Source organism: Lissotriton vulgaris, chromosome 2_1, assembly GCF_964263255.1.
Source record: "Lissotriton vulgaris chromosome 2_1, aLisVul1.2, whole genome shotgun sequence".
NCBI lineage: Eukaryota > Metazoa > Chordata > Amphibia > Caudata > Salamandridae > Lissotriton > Lissotriton vulgaris.
The window spans coordinates 16,441,101-16,456,539 of NC_141687.1; the positions used below are offsets into that span (position 1 = coordinate 16,441,101).

Consider the following 15,439-nt stretch of genomic DNA (forward strand, 5'->3'; position numbering starts at 1 on the left):
ATATCTGGCAAAATGTATCCGAGTGGGCTAGACCGCCTCCATGAGGTCAAAGATGGGCACAGGCAGTCCCGCAGCCAGAAGTATATTTTTAGGAGGACCTGTCCCTAAGCTACGATCACACATCAAAGCTGTGCTCTGCATGTCAGGAATCCTCTTACCGCACCTACCTGGTGTTAAGACTACAACTCCCATGTGCCCTTGCGGCAATGGGGTATTTCCTGACTGCTCGCGCTTCTGAGCATGCGCGTTATTCTGCGTTTATTCCGGTTGGCTGGTTGTCTTCTCAGCGAGCGGACGCTCCTCTTCGATGTCTTGGTGCTGCTTGGAGATCCCGCGTCCTCTCCTTTCAGGTATCGCTTCTGTTGTCTGGTGTATTGTAGGGGCGGCTGCCCCTGCTGCTTGAAGCGGAGCACTGTGTGTTGGCCGACCACGCGCTACTGTTTCCGCAAGTTGGAGACCGGCTGGTTTCGTCATTTGGTTGGTGTCCCTCCGGCGCGGCTGCGCTAAAGAACACTAAGCGGAACGTAGTGAGTCGACAGACCACACGTTACCGATTTAGCTACTAGCGAACACTTGGATTTTATCACAGAGCATTGTAGTGGCTGCTACATGTTACTGGATGAGGACTACTGGTTTCTGATGACAAACGGAGCGCAGTGTGTATCCCGCCAGGCGTTACCGTTAATGGATGTTTATATGTGACTCCAGTGTGTTAGGTTGGAATTGCCCTCACTACTTTTCGTTCTGGAACATTTCCACACGTTACTGTCTGGATTGAAGTGTGGTACAAAAGTATTACTCACGATATATTAAAACCATAATATATTGTGACAGCAAGGAAGACAAATGGCCAGGCGTTGTACTAGCAACTAACTTCTCCAGGTCATATTATAGGAGAGTTATCCAAGACCATTCTTTTATTTACAAGACAAGATCCTTCTTCTTGTGTGTCATGTATTTGGGTTTATGCTTTGTTTTGTTTTCTGCTCTGCTGAGGATTGACACTTGGTTCCCCATTGGAGGTGTGTTTCCATTCGTCCTTTGCATCTTCCTCATAGCGAGAATTGATGAGAGTAGAGTTTTATGACTTATGCTTTGATTCATGTTATTTGTATGTTTATGTCTTTCAGAGCCTAACATCCCAGCAGTCCCTTCTCCTTCCCTGTTTTTTCCCTCGCCTAATGGTTCAAATTCCCTGTATATACTTATCAGGGAGTTGGCAACATTAGGAGGTGACCCCTTTGAGCTACAGCCAGATCCTGTGGAGCGTACTCCTGACACCGCAGGTGCGTTCTTCCTGAATACTGAATAATGGCCCCCTATACCACGGTACAAGAATTGCGAGGACAGAATATTGAAAGATAAGTGCCTATATAGGAAGTGTAAATTTACTCTTCCTACCTCCACATCCACATACCTTAAAATATACATACCGTGCTGGTAAATATATGTGGAGTAAGGTATAGAAAATCTATACTTACTTAGCCATCGATATTTTGGATACCATATTCGATCTTCAATATTCGGTGCCATCTATATTCTTGTTTTGATATTCTGATGCACACCATGAGATTCTGTTTGAAGGAATATGTCGATTTTCAAAGCTACACAGTCCTAGACCATTGGAAGTGGGCCCGACAGTGCTCTAACAGCCCAGCTGTGGTCCTGTAAGCAGAACCGATGCAGTGCAATACATTTCCTTGCAGCCGCATTGGCACCACCGCAGAGTGAAGCATCTCCAACGCTAGACTCCACTTCGCAGCTCACAGTATCCTTGGAACCGCCTCTGCGCGACGCACTCTTGATGCAGGCCTTCGACCTGCAAGCACCTCATCGACAGCAATCTCGACCACGATGCAGAACTCTGTATCGCAACTCAGCGGCTCACTCAGAACCGCTGCTGCATCTTCGACGCGGGATCTTGCATCCTCTGCAAACCAGGATTTAAGGTACTTTGCTCAGTGGGTCTAACTGGGTCCCTATGTCTAGCACGCACCCTGATCACGATTGACCTGAACTTGTGACTTTGTCCTGGTCCAGCACGACCAGATAACCACAGTTTCACTTTGTACTTCTAGTCACAGTTTTTACCTAAATGTTCAAAATTCCATACCTCTGATACTACTAAATGGATTTCAGTTGTTTTGATGTCAAATAATTTATTACACTTTGCTCTACTTTTCTAACGTATTGTGGGATTTTTCATGTGTTGTGTTTTTACTTAATTACTCTTTGAAGTACTGCATATTACACACTTTACACATTGCCTCTAAGTTAAGCCTAACTGCTTTGCGCAAAGCTACCAGAGGATTGAGCAGAGGTTAAATTGGGCTTTGCTGCTTGATTAGGGTCTCACCCCCCTCAGCCAGTAGCCACATGGTCAATAAAAGGCTTGAAGGGAGTTCAGCTAACGCCCCCTGAATAATTGGCCTTTCAGCTGCGGCAGTGAACTAGGGTCCATCAAATCCCCTCTATTATTCAACATCTGCCTAGCTCCCTTACGAAACCTGCTGACATCATTGAACCCCACTCTTTACAGGTGTGCAGATGTTATCCAAATCATTTTAAAAATATAGATGGTCTGGAAGACCTCTGCTATTCAGAACTTGACTGACATCGGGGCATGAATAACCATCTAAAGTTAAATACCCCAAAGAAAGAGATTATGACCTGAGGAAAATGACAGAAATACTAGCCTACCCCCATATGGGCTCAGGAACATGAGGACCCTCCAACAATATCAGAAACCTGGGGGTAACCATGGATTCAGACCTATATCTAATACCACATGTTAACATAAAACAGTGCCTTCTGCAAAATGAAAACACTATGTTGCATCCTCCCATACTTTAAAAAATATATATTTATTTAGTGGTTTATGAATCGCACAGCTACCCCCAATGGGGGTGTCCCGGAACTGTTGCAGGCGGTAGATGACAGACGAGAAGGGGGAAAAAGGTAGGTGCTGGTGAAACAACAGGGTTTCAGGGCATGCCGCAAAGTTAGTTCTGACTTTGAGAAGTGGATGGCGAGTGGCAGGGCATTCCAGAGCTTAAAGGTTCTAAGCGTGAAGGCTCGGACACCCGTCCTGCCCTTATGAAAGCAGGGGGTAGCAAGGAGAAACTGATGGTTAGATCTCAGGGTCCGGTCGTGATGGTAATGCCGGAGTCTAGCTCTCAAAACCGCTAGGCCTAGTCCCCGGAATGCTCGGAATGCCAGGATAAGGCCTTGAGTTCAATGCGCTTGACCACAGATAGCCAGTGAAGGTTCCTCAGGTGGGGGGTAATCGAGTGTTGAAAAAGGTATTTTACAGATCAATCTGGCAACAGCATTACATATAATCTGCAGATGCCGAGTCGAAAAGGCGGAGGCACCTGAGAGAGACGGTTAGTGTAGTCCAGGTGGGATGCGATTAGAGCACGGACCTCTGTTCAACGGCACTCCAGGGGAAGGAAGTGGAGGAATTTCCGCAGCGTGTGAAGCTTTCCAAAGCATGAGGAGGAGACTTGCCTGATTTGGGATGTATGTCACTACCACGCACACTTTTACAATGCGTACCATTACAATGCGGTTGTAACAACGCAAGTCGTTACAACGACTTGCGTTGGGGGGGCGCAAATTTAAAAAATATAATTTACTATTCCAACACCAGTCCCCGTGGATAGTAGGGAAGGTGTTGGGATAGTAAATTAAATGATTTATTATACTTGAGCGCCACCCAGCGCAATTCGTTGTAACAACTTTCGTTGTTATAACCGCGTGGTAATGGTACTTCGTTGTAACGCTCGCGTTGTAAACGTTGTATACCCCTGATTTGTGTTTTACAAGAAAGTTTGTTGTCGAATCTGGAACTGAGATTTCTCTCCGAGTCAGCAGGCTGGGGCGGAGGATTCATCTCCCGAGGCTGCCAAGGCACTGGGGCTGGGGGGGTGGGAGGTGATTTTGGATTAAAAAAAAAAAAAAGGAGTACCACGGTTTTGTCCGAATTAAGCTTGAGACAGTTCTGTGACATCCAGGCCGAGATATTACTCAGACAATTTTTAAACTTGGAAAAAGCAGCTTCCAAGTGCTCCTCAAAAGAGTACACTAGTTGGGTGTCGTCCGGGTAGGAGACCACCCTCACCCCGCAAGACTCTACCAACACCACAAGAGGTGAAAGGTAGGCGTTAAACAGTAGAGGACTCAAGGCAGAGAACTGTGGAACCCGCAGAGCAAGGACTTCTCGTCAGATGAAGGGACGAAGAAATACTTGTTGAGATCAGTTTCCCAGAACTGACCGGATCCAGGACAGAGCCGTGCCCTGAATACCCAAACCTCTTACCCTATCCATGAGAATAGGGTGGGCCACCGTTCGAAGGCCGCAGACAGATCGAGTAGCACAAGCATAGCTGCCCTGCCCAAGTCAATACTCTCCCGGATACTCTCAGAAACCTCTAGGAGGGCAGTCTCTGTGCTGAAGCCAGCTCTGAAGCCAGATTGAGAGCCATGAAAATGATTTCTGGATTCCAGATAGTTGGAGAGTTGCTCTCGAACTATTTGTTTGAGGATTTTAGCAGGTGCTGGTAGAAGGGAAAAGGATTCTAAAAAAAATTAAAACAGGGGGGTCAACATCGGGTTTTTTGAGGATCGGCCAAAGATAAGCCTGTTTCCACCATACTTTGGATACCAACAGAAACTGCAAGCCATCCTCACACTCGTAATGGAGTATGCCAACAGCCTATACCTTGGTGACCCACATTCATAATACATGAACCACAACTCATCCAAAATATTAATGCAAGACGTCTTTGCTGCCTTCACCCAAGAGAACGCATGACTCCAGTCCTGGAACCACTCCACGAGCGACCTATAGTGAAGAGGGCCTTCTTCAAGGCACTGTGTGTAGTGCGGTTAGCACTCTAGTGGACGCACGCACGCATCCATGCATCCGCAGGCCAGGCGTGGCCTGCGGGGGTCAATAAAAGGAAGGCGCGCGCTCGGGCACGTCACTTCCGACTGGGACGAGTGTGTGGCTTACTGGCTGGCGCTGCGCGTTGCCACCCCTGCGCAAGCGACCATCCAGGCCTGGCTAGGCCCACACACCCCCACATAACATTGGCGACGAGCGGAGGGGGCCCAACCCTCGCCCGTACACCGTGCTGTGAGCGGAGCGGTCCGCTCGCCCCCGCGGTGCATACCGCGTGTGGTCCGACGCACCCGTCGGCGTCCCACGAGCCGGCGTGCTCCTTCCTGCCTGCCTGCCCTGCCTGCTGAAGGGCGCTGATCGTCCGCCCTCACTGCCCTGCCCTGGGGAAGATCCTCAGTGCGTGTGCCTGTGCCTGCACCGGCAACCGCCGAGGGAGCGGAACGGAGTGGTCCGCGAGGCGCACGTGGTGCCAAGTCTCACGCATCTCGCGTGGTACGCGAGGACGCTGCCCTGTGCCATATCTCACGCATTTGGAGTGAGAAAACGACGGACTTTGCGAGAGGAAGGCCATCCCCTGCCCTGCCTCATCTCTACTACATGAGCGGACCGGCTGCTGCCTGGTGCTGTCCCTGCTGGTGGTGCCTGTCTGATAGAAGCTCCCTAAGGCCTTAGTGACCACCCCTCATCCAGGAACCAGGTGGCACGCGGATCTGGACAACGTGGTGGGCGACGCCACTGTCAAGGTACTTTTTGCTACAAGCCTGTGCGGGAGCTGGGGTGATTCAGAACATTACTTTGACAATCCCTGTACACCACCACTATGGGGGACGGTGACGCGGTGGCTCCCATCATCAACATCCCGTTTCAGCATGCTGCCGCTGGGGTATTGCCACCCTTCAGTGAAGCGAGCGACCCATCTACTGCCTCGCCTCGCTGAAAAATTTGGTTGGAAAGGCTCGAGAACTACTTTGTAGTCACAAGGGAAACGGACGACGCAGTGAAAAGATCACTGCTTCTCCACTACGCACGGGACGAGGTCTTCAGGCTCTTCAAACACCTACCCAACCCGACCGGGGTGGCCACGTATGCTGCTGCAGTTACCGCCCTGAACAACCACTTTGACCCTCAATTAAATGTGGACTTTGAGGTCTTCAAGCTAGGGCAAGCCCGTCAACGCGAGGGTGAGTCCATGGACCAATTTCACACCCGAGTCCGGGAGGTGGCCAGCTCCACGGATGAAGACCAGCCAAAGGCCAACTTCGGTGCCGAGATAAAACTCTGAGGGGCCACATCCTGAGAAAACCAGGAATCTCACTGGAGGACATCCTCATTCTGGCCAGAGCACATGAACTTTCAGATGCCAGGGCAACGGCCATGGAGCAGGCCTTACACAAAACTCCCGCCAAACCGGAAACCGTCAAGGTTGAGCGTGCTGACGCGGTACGCCCACGACCACGTGGCCAAGGGAAAAAGGGATTCCGAAGAGACGCACCGCAAAACCGCTGTGGATACTGTGGACATGAACCGCATGCAGCCAAGGACTGCCCAGCTCAAGGTCAAACCTGCGGGAACTGCGGAATCCCCAACCACTTCGCGTCAGTCTGCCGCAGAAAAAGCCAACCCCGGAATGCCAAGAAGTCATGGACACCCACCAAAGCTGTCCGCCAATTATCTCTCACGGACCCACCCCCGGAGAGAACAGACAAGTTCCTGCCAACGACCTATGATGAGTCGGATTCGGAGGACGAGGAGGCGTACGTGATCTCTTTCGCCAGGGAGCTAAAGCTCAGACGCCGACCACAGCCAACGTGTGTAGTTCAGGTGGGGGAGAACGAGGTGAAAGCCGTCATTGACACTGGTGCCACCATCAACGTCATGGGATTGCAAGAATTCAACAAGCTACGCCCTCGTCCGGAGGTCCTGCGCTCCAAGACTAGAATCTTCGCATATGGAGCAGACACTCCCCTCCCTCTGAAGGGAAAAATCGTAGTACCCATACGAGCCGACGAGGCCAAAGTGACCGCAACGATACATATCATTGACCGAGAAGCCGACACGCTGTTGAGCAGCCACACGGCGGAGGATTTGAAGTTGATCGCCTATGCCAACCGCAGCCGGAACCACCAGGTAGAGGAGCTACTGGAGCGCTTCCCCGAACTGTTCAAGGGTCTGGGGTGCATCAAATGTGATCCGATAAAACTTCACATCGACAAATCTGTCACTCCTACAGCCTTACGCCATCGGCGGATACCATTCCACCTGCGGCTGCTGGTGGAAAAGGATCTCGAAAAGCTAGAAAACATGGGGGTCATCGAAAAAGTAACGGGACCCACCCCGTGGGTTTCCCCTATGGTCATAGTCGAAAAACCCAAGCAACCGGGCGAGACTCGACTATGCATCGATATGAGGCTGCCGAACACCGCAATCAGAAGGGAGAGACACTTAACACCCACGATGGACGACATAATAGCGGACGTGAATGGATCGAGATGGTTCTCGAAAATCGACCTCAATGCGGGCTATCACCAACTGCCTCTTGCTGAAGAAAGCCGCTTCATTACCACATTCAGCACCCACCTCGGCCTCCGGCGGTACAAACGCCTCAACTTCGGAATATCCTCGGCAGCGGAGGTATTCCAGAATACCATCAGGGAGCTACTGTCAGGACTGCCGGGGGTCATCAACGTAAGCGACGATATCCTCATTCATTCCGCCACTGCATCTGAACATTACAAACAGCTACGGGATGTATTAAAAAGACTAAGCACCTATGGAGCAACCCTCCACAAAGAAAAATGCCAGTTTTTCCAATCGTCGATCGAATTCTTTGGTTATGTGTTCAACCAGGAAGGGGTCCAAATTGATCCACAGAAGTCAAAATCCATCAAAGACGCCCCAGCGCCGAAGTCTCCAACGGAGGTGAGGAGCTTCCTCGGAATGGCCACGTACTGTGGCCGCTTCATTCCGGGACTGGCCACCCGCAGTGAGCCCCTCCGAGCACTAACGAAGACAGATGCCAGTTGGACATGGGGCCCAAAGGAGCACGACGCATTTCAGAGCATAAAAGACGCACTCCTGGAAAACGCAACGCTCTCGTACTTTGAACCAACCAAGCGGACCGAGGTCATCGTGGACGCAAGCCCAGTAGGCCTAGGGGCAGTTCTGACACAAGAACACGAACCAGGAAAATGGACGGCCCTGGCGTTCGCCAGCAAGGCGCTAACCCCGACCGAGACCAGAAATGCACAAATAGAACGAGAGGCCTTAGCCATCAAGTGGGCCTGCAGCCATTTTCATCTTTATCTACAAGGACAATCGTTCATGATGGTCACCGATCATCAACCCTTAGTGCCGCTCTTCAAGGGCACTGCTCCCCATCCGCCGCCACGCATTGAGAGGTGGGTGATCCAGCTGCAAACATACGACATGGAAGTGGTCTACAGACCGGGAGCCAAAAAATCCGCCGACTACCTATCGCGCCACCCACTACCCCAAGAACCACCAGCGGCCGATGAGGGTTGCGAAGAATATGTCCAGTGGGTAGCGCTCACATCCTGCCCCCAATGCATGACCATCGAGGAGATCAAGGAGGCGACAGTGGACGACAACCCGTACATGCGGTCACTGCAAGCGGTACAAGAGGGATCCTGGACCGATTACCTACATCCCCCCAACACCTGGACAGCATTGGATAAAGAGACACTCACAAAATTCTGGCACATTCGTCACGAGCTCAGCGCCACGGAAGAGGGCATACTGCTGAGAGGGACACGTCTAGTGATACCAAAACGCCTCAGACACCGAGCCACCCAGCTCGCACACGGGGGCCACCAGGGTGCCACGAAAATGAAGGCGCGCATGCGCGAGAAGGTGTGGTTCCCTGAACTCGAGAACACCGTGGACGAGTATGTCAAGAACTGCATGTCCTGCCAACTGACCAGCGATCCTGAAAGGCCGGTCCCCATAATCACTGAAGAAGCATGCACAATCCCGTGGTCAAAAGTCAGCGTGGACTTCGGAAGCTTTCCCGGAGATGGCCACACCCTGGTAGTCATTGACTCATACTCCAAATACCCCATTGTGGAAAGAGTGCCATCCACGGCGTTCACACACGTGGGGCCAGCGTTAGAAAAAATATTCTCCCTGTTTGGACTGCCCGGCGAAATCAAAATGACAACGGACCACCATTCCAGGGAACGGAGTTTGCCACATTCTTGAAAACCAGAGGCATCATCCACCGACGCATCACTCCCCAGTGGCCACAAGCCAACGGGGAGGCAGAAAGATTCATGCGGACTCTCAACAAAATGTTCAGGATTGCGGTGGTAGAGGAGGCAGACCCGGAGCAGAGACTGCATGAATTTCTGAGAGAGTATCGCGGAACACCCCACTGCACCACTCAGAAAAGCCCGTGGTCCCTAATGTTTCAAGGGCAACGCAGAGACCTCCTCCCCATGTCCATAAGACCGACACCGGAGAGGGACGACATGAGGGAGGTTCAGGAACGCCGGCGCAGGAACAACATGCGAGCGAGCCACCGACGTAGAGCGACACCAAAACAACTACACCGGGGAGATCGGGTCGTCATCAGGAACAGACGCCCAGGGGGGAAATTTCAAACATTCTATGAACCAGGACCATGGACTGTCACCAACACGAAGGGAACTATGGTGACTGCCAGCAAGGAGGGAGAAGAAGTTTCGAGAAACACATCATGGTTCAAGATTGTCCCTCCCAGCTCAAGCGCGAACACCGAAGCCACAGATGAAACCATCGAGCCACCCCGAGCAGCGACACAAGAAGAAGGGGGCAGCTCGACACACGACATCCGGGGGCCGGTGCCGGAACAGGGAGCGGGAACGTCGATCACATCCACTCCCATCCGGAACCCATCGCGCAGCGGGGAACGAGGGCCAGGTCGCACCTCCCGATACAGTCTGAGGCCCAATCCCCGCCCAAGTCAAAGTCTCAACGACTACGCCTGTCAGCTGAGACCCTGAAGCCGTCATCTAAGGGACACGCAAGTACAGAGCGTCTGAAATGATTCATTGTGAACAGTTTGTTTGAACATTTCTCGAACTTGTGTATAGTTGGATAGAGATGTAGTGCGGTTAGCACTCTAGTGGGAGCACGCACGCATCCATGCATCCGCAAGCCAGGCGTGGCCTGCGGGGGTCAATAAAAGGAAGGCGCGCGCTCGGGCACGTCACTTCCGACTGGGACGAGTGTGTGGCTTACTGGCTGGCGCTGCGCGTTGCCACCCCTGCGCAAGCGACCATCCAGGCCTGGCTAGGCCCACACACCCCCACATAACATTAACAGAACCTCCAAGGAGTAGAGAGGCTGTATTTACAGGTGGACCCCACCCACGGGCAGAGATGATGGAGCCCCCTCCCACAGGCAGAAAACAGGGAGCCCCTCCCACAGGCAGAGATGATGGAGCCCCCTGCTACGGGCAGAAACAATAGAGACCCCTATCACAGGCAGAGATGATGGAGCCCCCTCCCACACGCAGAGACGATAGAGACCCCTCCCACAGGCAGAGAAGAGGGAGCCCCCACCCACAGGCAGAGATGATAGAGACCCCTACCACACGCAGAGACGATGGAGACCCCTCCCACAGGCAGAGATGATGGACCCCCCTCCCAGGGGCAGAGATGATGGACCACCCCCAACGGGCAGAGACGATGGAGCCCCCTCCCACGGGCAGAGACGATGGAGCCCCCTCCCACACGCAGAGACAATGGAACCCCCTCCCACGGGCAGAGATGATGGACCCCCCTCCCACGGGCAGAGATGATGGACCCCCTCCCACGTGCAGAGACAATAGAGCCCCCTCCCACAGGCAGAGAAGAGGGAGCCCCTTCCACGGGCAGAGACAATAGAGCCCCCTCCCACAGGCAGAGAAGAGGGAGCCCCTTCCACGGGCAGAGATGATGGACCCCCTCCCACGGGCAGAGATGATGGAGCCCCCTCCCAAGGGCAGAGATGATGGACCCCCTCCCACGTGCAGAGACAATAGAGCCCCCTCCCACAGGCAGAGAAGAGGGAGCCCCTCCCACGGGCAGAGATGATGGACCCCCTCCCACGGGCAGAGATGATGGAGCCCCCTCCCAAGGGCAGAGATGATGGAGCCCCCTCCCAAGGGCAGAGATGATGGAGCCCCCTCCCACAGGCAGAGATGATGGAGCCCCCTCCCAAGGACAGAGATGAGGGAGCCCCCTCCCACAGGCTGAGAGGATGGACCCCCCTCCCAAGGGCAGAGACGATGGACCCCCCTCCCACGGGCAGAGATGATAGAGCCCCCTCCCACAGGCAGAGACGATGGACCCCCCTCCCACACGCAGAGACGATAGAGCCCCCTCCCACAGGCAGAGATGATGGAGCCCCCTCCCACAGGCAGAGATGATGGAGCCCCCTCCCACACGCAGAGACGATAGAGCCCCCTCCCACACGCAGAGACGATAGAGCCCCCTCCCACACGCAGAGACGATAGAGCCCCCTCCCACAGGCAGAGAACAGGGAGCCCCTCCCACAAGCAGAGATGAAGGACCCCCCTCCCACACGCAGAGAAGATAGAGCCCCCTCCCACAGGCAGAGAAAAGGGAGCCCCCTCCCACAGGCAGAGATGATGGAGCCCCCTCCCAAGGGCAGAGATGTTAGAGCCCCTCCCACAGGCAGAGATGATGGAGCCCCCTCCCACGGGCAGAGATGTTAGAGCCCCTCCCACAGGCAGAGATGATGGGCCCCCCTCCCACAGGCAGAGAACAGGGAGCCCCCTCCCACACGCAGAGATGAAGGACCCCCCTCCCACACACAGAGAAGATAGAGCCCCCTCCCACGTGCAGAGAAGATAGAGCCCCCTCCCACAGGCAGAGAAGAGGGAGCCCCCTCACACACGCAGAGAAAAGAGAGCCCCCTCCCACAGGCAGAGAAGAGGGAGCCCCCTCCCACACGCAGAGAAGATAGAGCCCCCTCCCACGGGCAGAGAAGATAAAGCCCCCTCCCACAGGCAGAGAAGAGGGAGCCCCCTCACACACGCAGAGAAGATAGAGCCCCCTCCCACAGGCAGAGAAGATAGAGCCCCCTCCCACAGGCAGAGATGATGGCCCCCCCCCTCCCACAGGCAGAGATGATGGGCCCCCCTGCCACAGGCAGAGATGATGGACCCCCCTCCCACGGGCAGAGATGAAGGACCCCCCTGCCACGGGCAGAGATGATGGACCCCCCCTCCCACGGGCAGAGATGATGGACCCCCCCTCCCACGGGCAGAGATGATGGAGCCCCTCCCACGGGCAGACATGATGGACCCCCTCCCACGGGCAGAGATGATGGACCACGGCCTCACACAGAGCACAGCTTCGCTTGCTCAGCATTGCATGGCTTACATGACGTATCACAGAGCACAGCATTCCTTACATTGCATAGCGTAGCATGGCTTCCACGACGTATCACAGAGCATAACATCACTTACATAGATCCGGTTCTGCTGGTAGCGCAGATGTAGATTCAGCATGATGGCCGCCTCGTTCAGGTCCCCCAGGGTGGACATGTCCTCCACCCCGTCCACACTGGTCTGGTGCATCGGAAGGACATTCTTGCACGAAATAGAGGACTGCGGGTGGCAGAGGACCTGGGGGGAGAGGGGAGTTAAAACACATCAGTATCACTAAAATAGCCGTAGAAAAACTATCTGAGCTCTGACATTGAACACAGCGGCTGGGCCAAGATCACACCCTGCCAGTGAAAACAGAGCACCGCCAAGAGCACACCCTGCCAGTGAACACAGAGCCATGCCAAGATCACACCCTGCCAGTGAAAACAGAGCCATGCCAAGATCACACCCTGCCAGTGAAACCAGAGCACCGCCAAGATCACACCCTGCCGGTGAAAACATACCAACGCCAAGATCACACCCTGCCAGTGAAAACATACCAACGCCAAGATCACACCCTGCCAGTGAAACCAGAACACCGCCACGATCACACCCTGCCAGTGAAAACAGAGCACCTCCGAGATCACACCCTGCCGGTGAAAACATACCAACGCCAAGATCACACCCTGCCAGTGAAAACATACCAACGCCAAGATCACACCCTGCCAGTGAAAACAGAACACCGCCACGATCACACCCTGCCAGTGAAACCAGAGCACCGCCAAGATCACACCCTGCCAGTGAAAACAGAGCACCTCCGAGATCACACCCTGCCGGTGAAAACATACCAACGCCAAGATCGCACCCTGCCAGTGAAAACATACCAACGCCAAGATCACACCCTGCCAGTGAAAACAGAGCACCGCCAAGATCTAACCCTGCCAGTGAACCAGAGCACCGCCAAGATCACACCCTGCCAGTGAAACCAGAGCACCGCCAAGATCACACCCTGGCAGTGAAAACAGAGCCATGCCAAGATCACACCCTGCCAGTGAAAACAGAGCACCGCCTAGATCACACCCGCCAGTGAAAACAGAGCCATGCCAAGATCACACCTGCCAGTGAAAACAGAGCCACGCCAAGATCACACCCTGCCAGTGAAAACATACCAACGCCAAGATCACACCCTGCCAGTGAAAACAGAACACCGCCACGATCACACCCTGCCAGTGAAAACAGAGCACCTCCGAGATCCCACCCTGCCGGTGAAAACAGAGCAACGCCAAGATCACACCCACCAGTGAAAACACAGCACCGCCAAGAGCACACCCTGCCAGTGAAAACAGACCACCGCCAAGATCACACCTGCCAGTGAAAACAGAGCACCTCCGAGATCACACCCTGGCAGTGAAAACAGAGCCATGCCAAGATCACACCCTGCCAGTGAAAACAGAGCACCGCCAAGATCACACCCGCCAGTGAAAACAGAGCCATGCCAAGATCACACCTGCCAGTGAAAACAGAGCCACGCCAAGATCACACCCTGCCAGTGAAAACAGAGCACCGCCACGATCACACCCCGCCAGTGAAAACAGAGCACCGCCAAGAGCACACCCTGCCAGTGAAAACAGAGCACCGCCACTATCACACCCCGCCAGTGAAAACAGAGCCATGCCAAGATCACACCTGCCAGTGAAAACAGAGCCACGCCAAGATCACACCCTGCCAGTGAAAACAGAGCACCGCCACGATCACACCCTGCCAGTGAAAACAGACCACCTCCAAGATATCACCCTGCCAGTGAAAACAGAGCTTCGCCAAGATCACAACTGCCAGTGAAAACAGAGCACCGCCAAGATCACACCCGCCAGTGAAAACAGACCACCTCCAAGATATCACCCTGCCAGTGAAAACAGAGCTTCGCCAAGATCACACCTTGCCAGTGAAAACAGAGCACCTCCGAGATTACACCCTGCCAGTGAAAACAGAGCACCGCCAAGATCACACCCTGCCAGTGAATACAGAGCCACGCCAAGATCACACCCTGCCAGTGAAAACAGAGCACCACCAAGATCACACCCTGCCAGTGAAAACAGAGCACCGCCACGATCACACCCTGGCAGTGAAAACAGAGCACCGCCAATGAAAACAGAGCACAGCCAAGATCACACCCGCCAGGGAAAACAGAGCACCGCCAAGATCACACCCTGCCAGTGAAAACAGAGCACCGCCAAGATCTAACCCTGCCAGTGAAAACAGAGCACCTCCCAGATCACACCCTGCCAGTAAAAACAGAGCACCGCCAATGAAAACAGAGCACAGCCAAGATCACACCCGCCAGTGAAAACAGAGCACCGCCAAGATCACACCTGCCAGTGAAAACAGAGCCACGCCAAGATCACACCCTGCCAGTGAAAACAGAGCACCGCCACGATCACACCCTGCCAGTGAAAACAGAGCACCGCCAATGAAAACAGAGCACAGCCAAGATCACACCCGCCAGTGAAAACAGAGCACCGCCAAGATCACACCCTGCCAGTGAAAACAGAGCACCGCCAAGATCTAACCCTGCCAGTGAAAACAGAGCACCTCCGAGATCACACCCTGCCAGTAAAAACAGAGCACCGCCAAGATCACACCCTGTCAGTGAAAACAGAGCACCTCCAATATCACACCCTGCCAGTGAAACCAGAGCACCTCCAATATCACACCCTGTCAGTGAAACCAGAGCACCGCCAAGATCACACCCGCCAGTGAAAACAGAGCACCTCCAATATCACACCCTGTCAGTGAAACCAGAGCACCTCCAATATCACACCCTGCCAGTGAAAACAGAGCCATGCCAAGATCACACCCTGCCAGTGAAACCAGAGCACCGCCAAGATCACACCCTGTCAGTGAAACCAGAGCACCTCCAAGATCACACCCTGTCAGTGAAACCAGAGCACCGCCAAGATCACACCCTGGCAGTGAAAACAGAGCACCTCCAATATCACACCCTGTCAGTGAAACCAGAGCACCGCCAAGATCACACCCTGGCAGTGAAAACAGAGCACCTCCAATATCACACCCTGTCAGTGAAACCAGAGCACCTCCAATATCACACCCTGCCAGTGAAAACAGAGCCATGCCAAGATCACACCCTGCCAGTGAAACCA

General features: G+C 53.9%; 1 protein-coding gene across 1 annotated transcript in view; it reads right to left on the minus strand.

Moving 5' to 3' along the window:
- LOC147729472 (unconventional myosin-X-like) overlaps nt 1-15,439 on the minus strand; it is a 763,954-nt gene that overhangs the window by 434,180 nt on the left and 314,335 nt on the right. Inside the window, exon 3 of the mRNA XM_086954339.1 lies at nt 12,381-12,539. Within this exon, the coding sequence (XP_086810465.1) occupies nt 12,381-12,539 (159 nt within the window). The remainder of the gene's footprint in view (nt 1-12,380; nt 12,540-15,439) is intronic.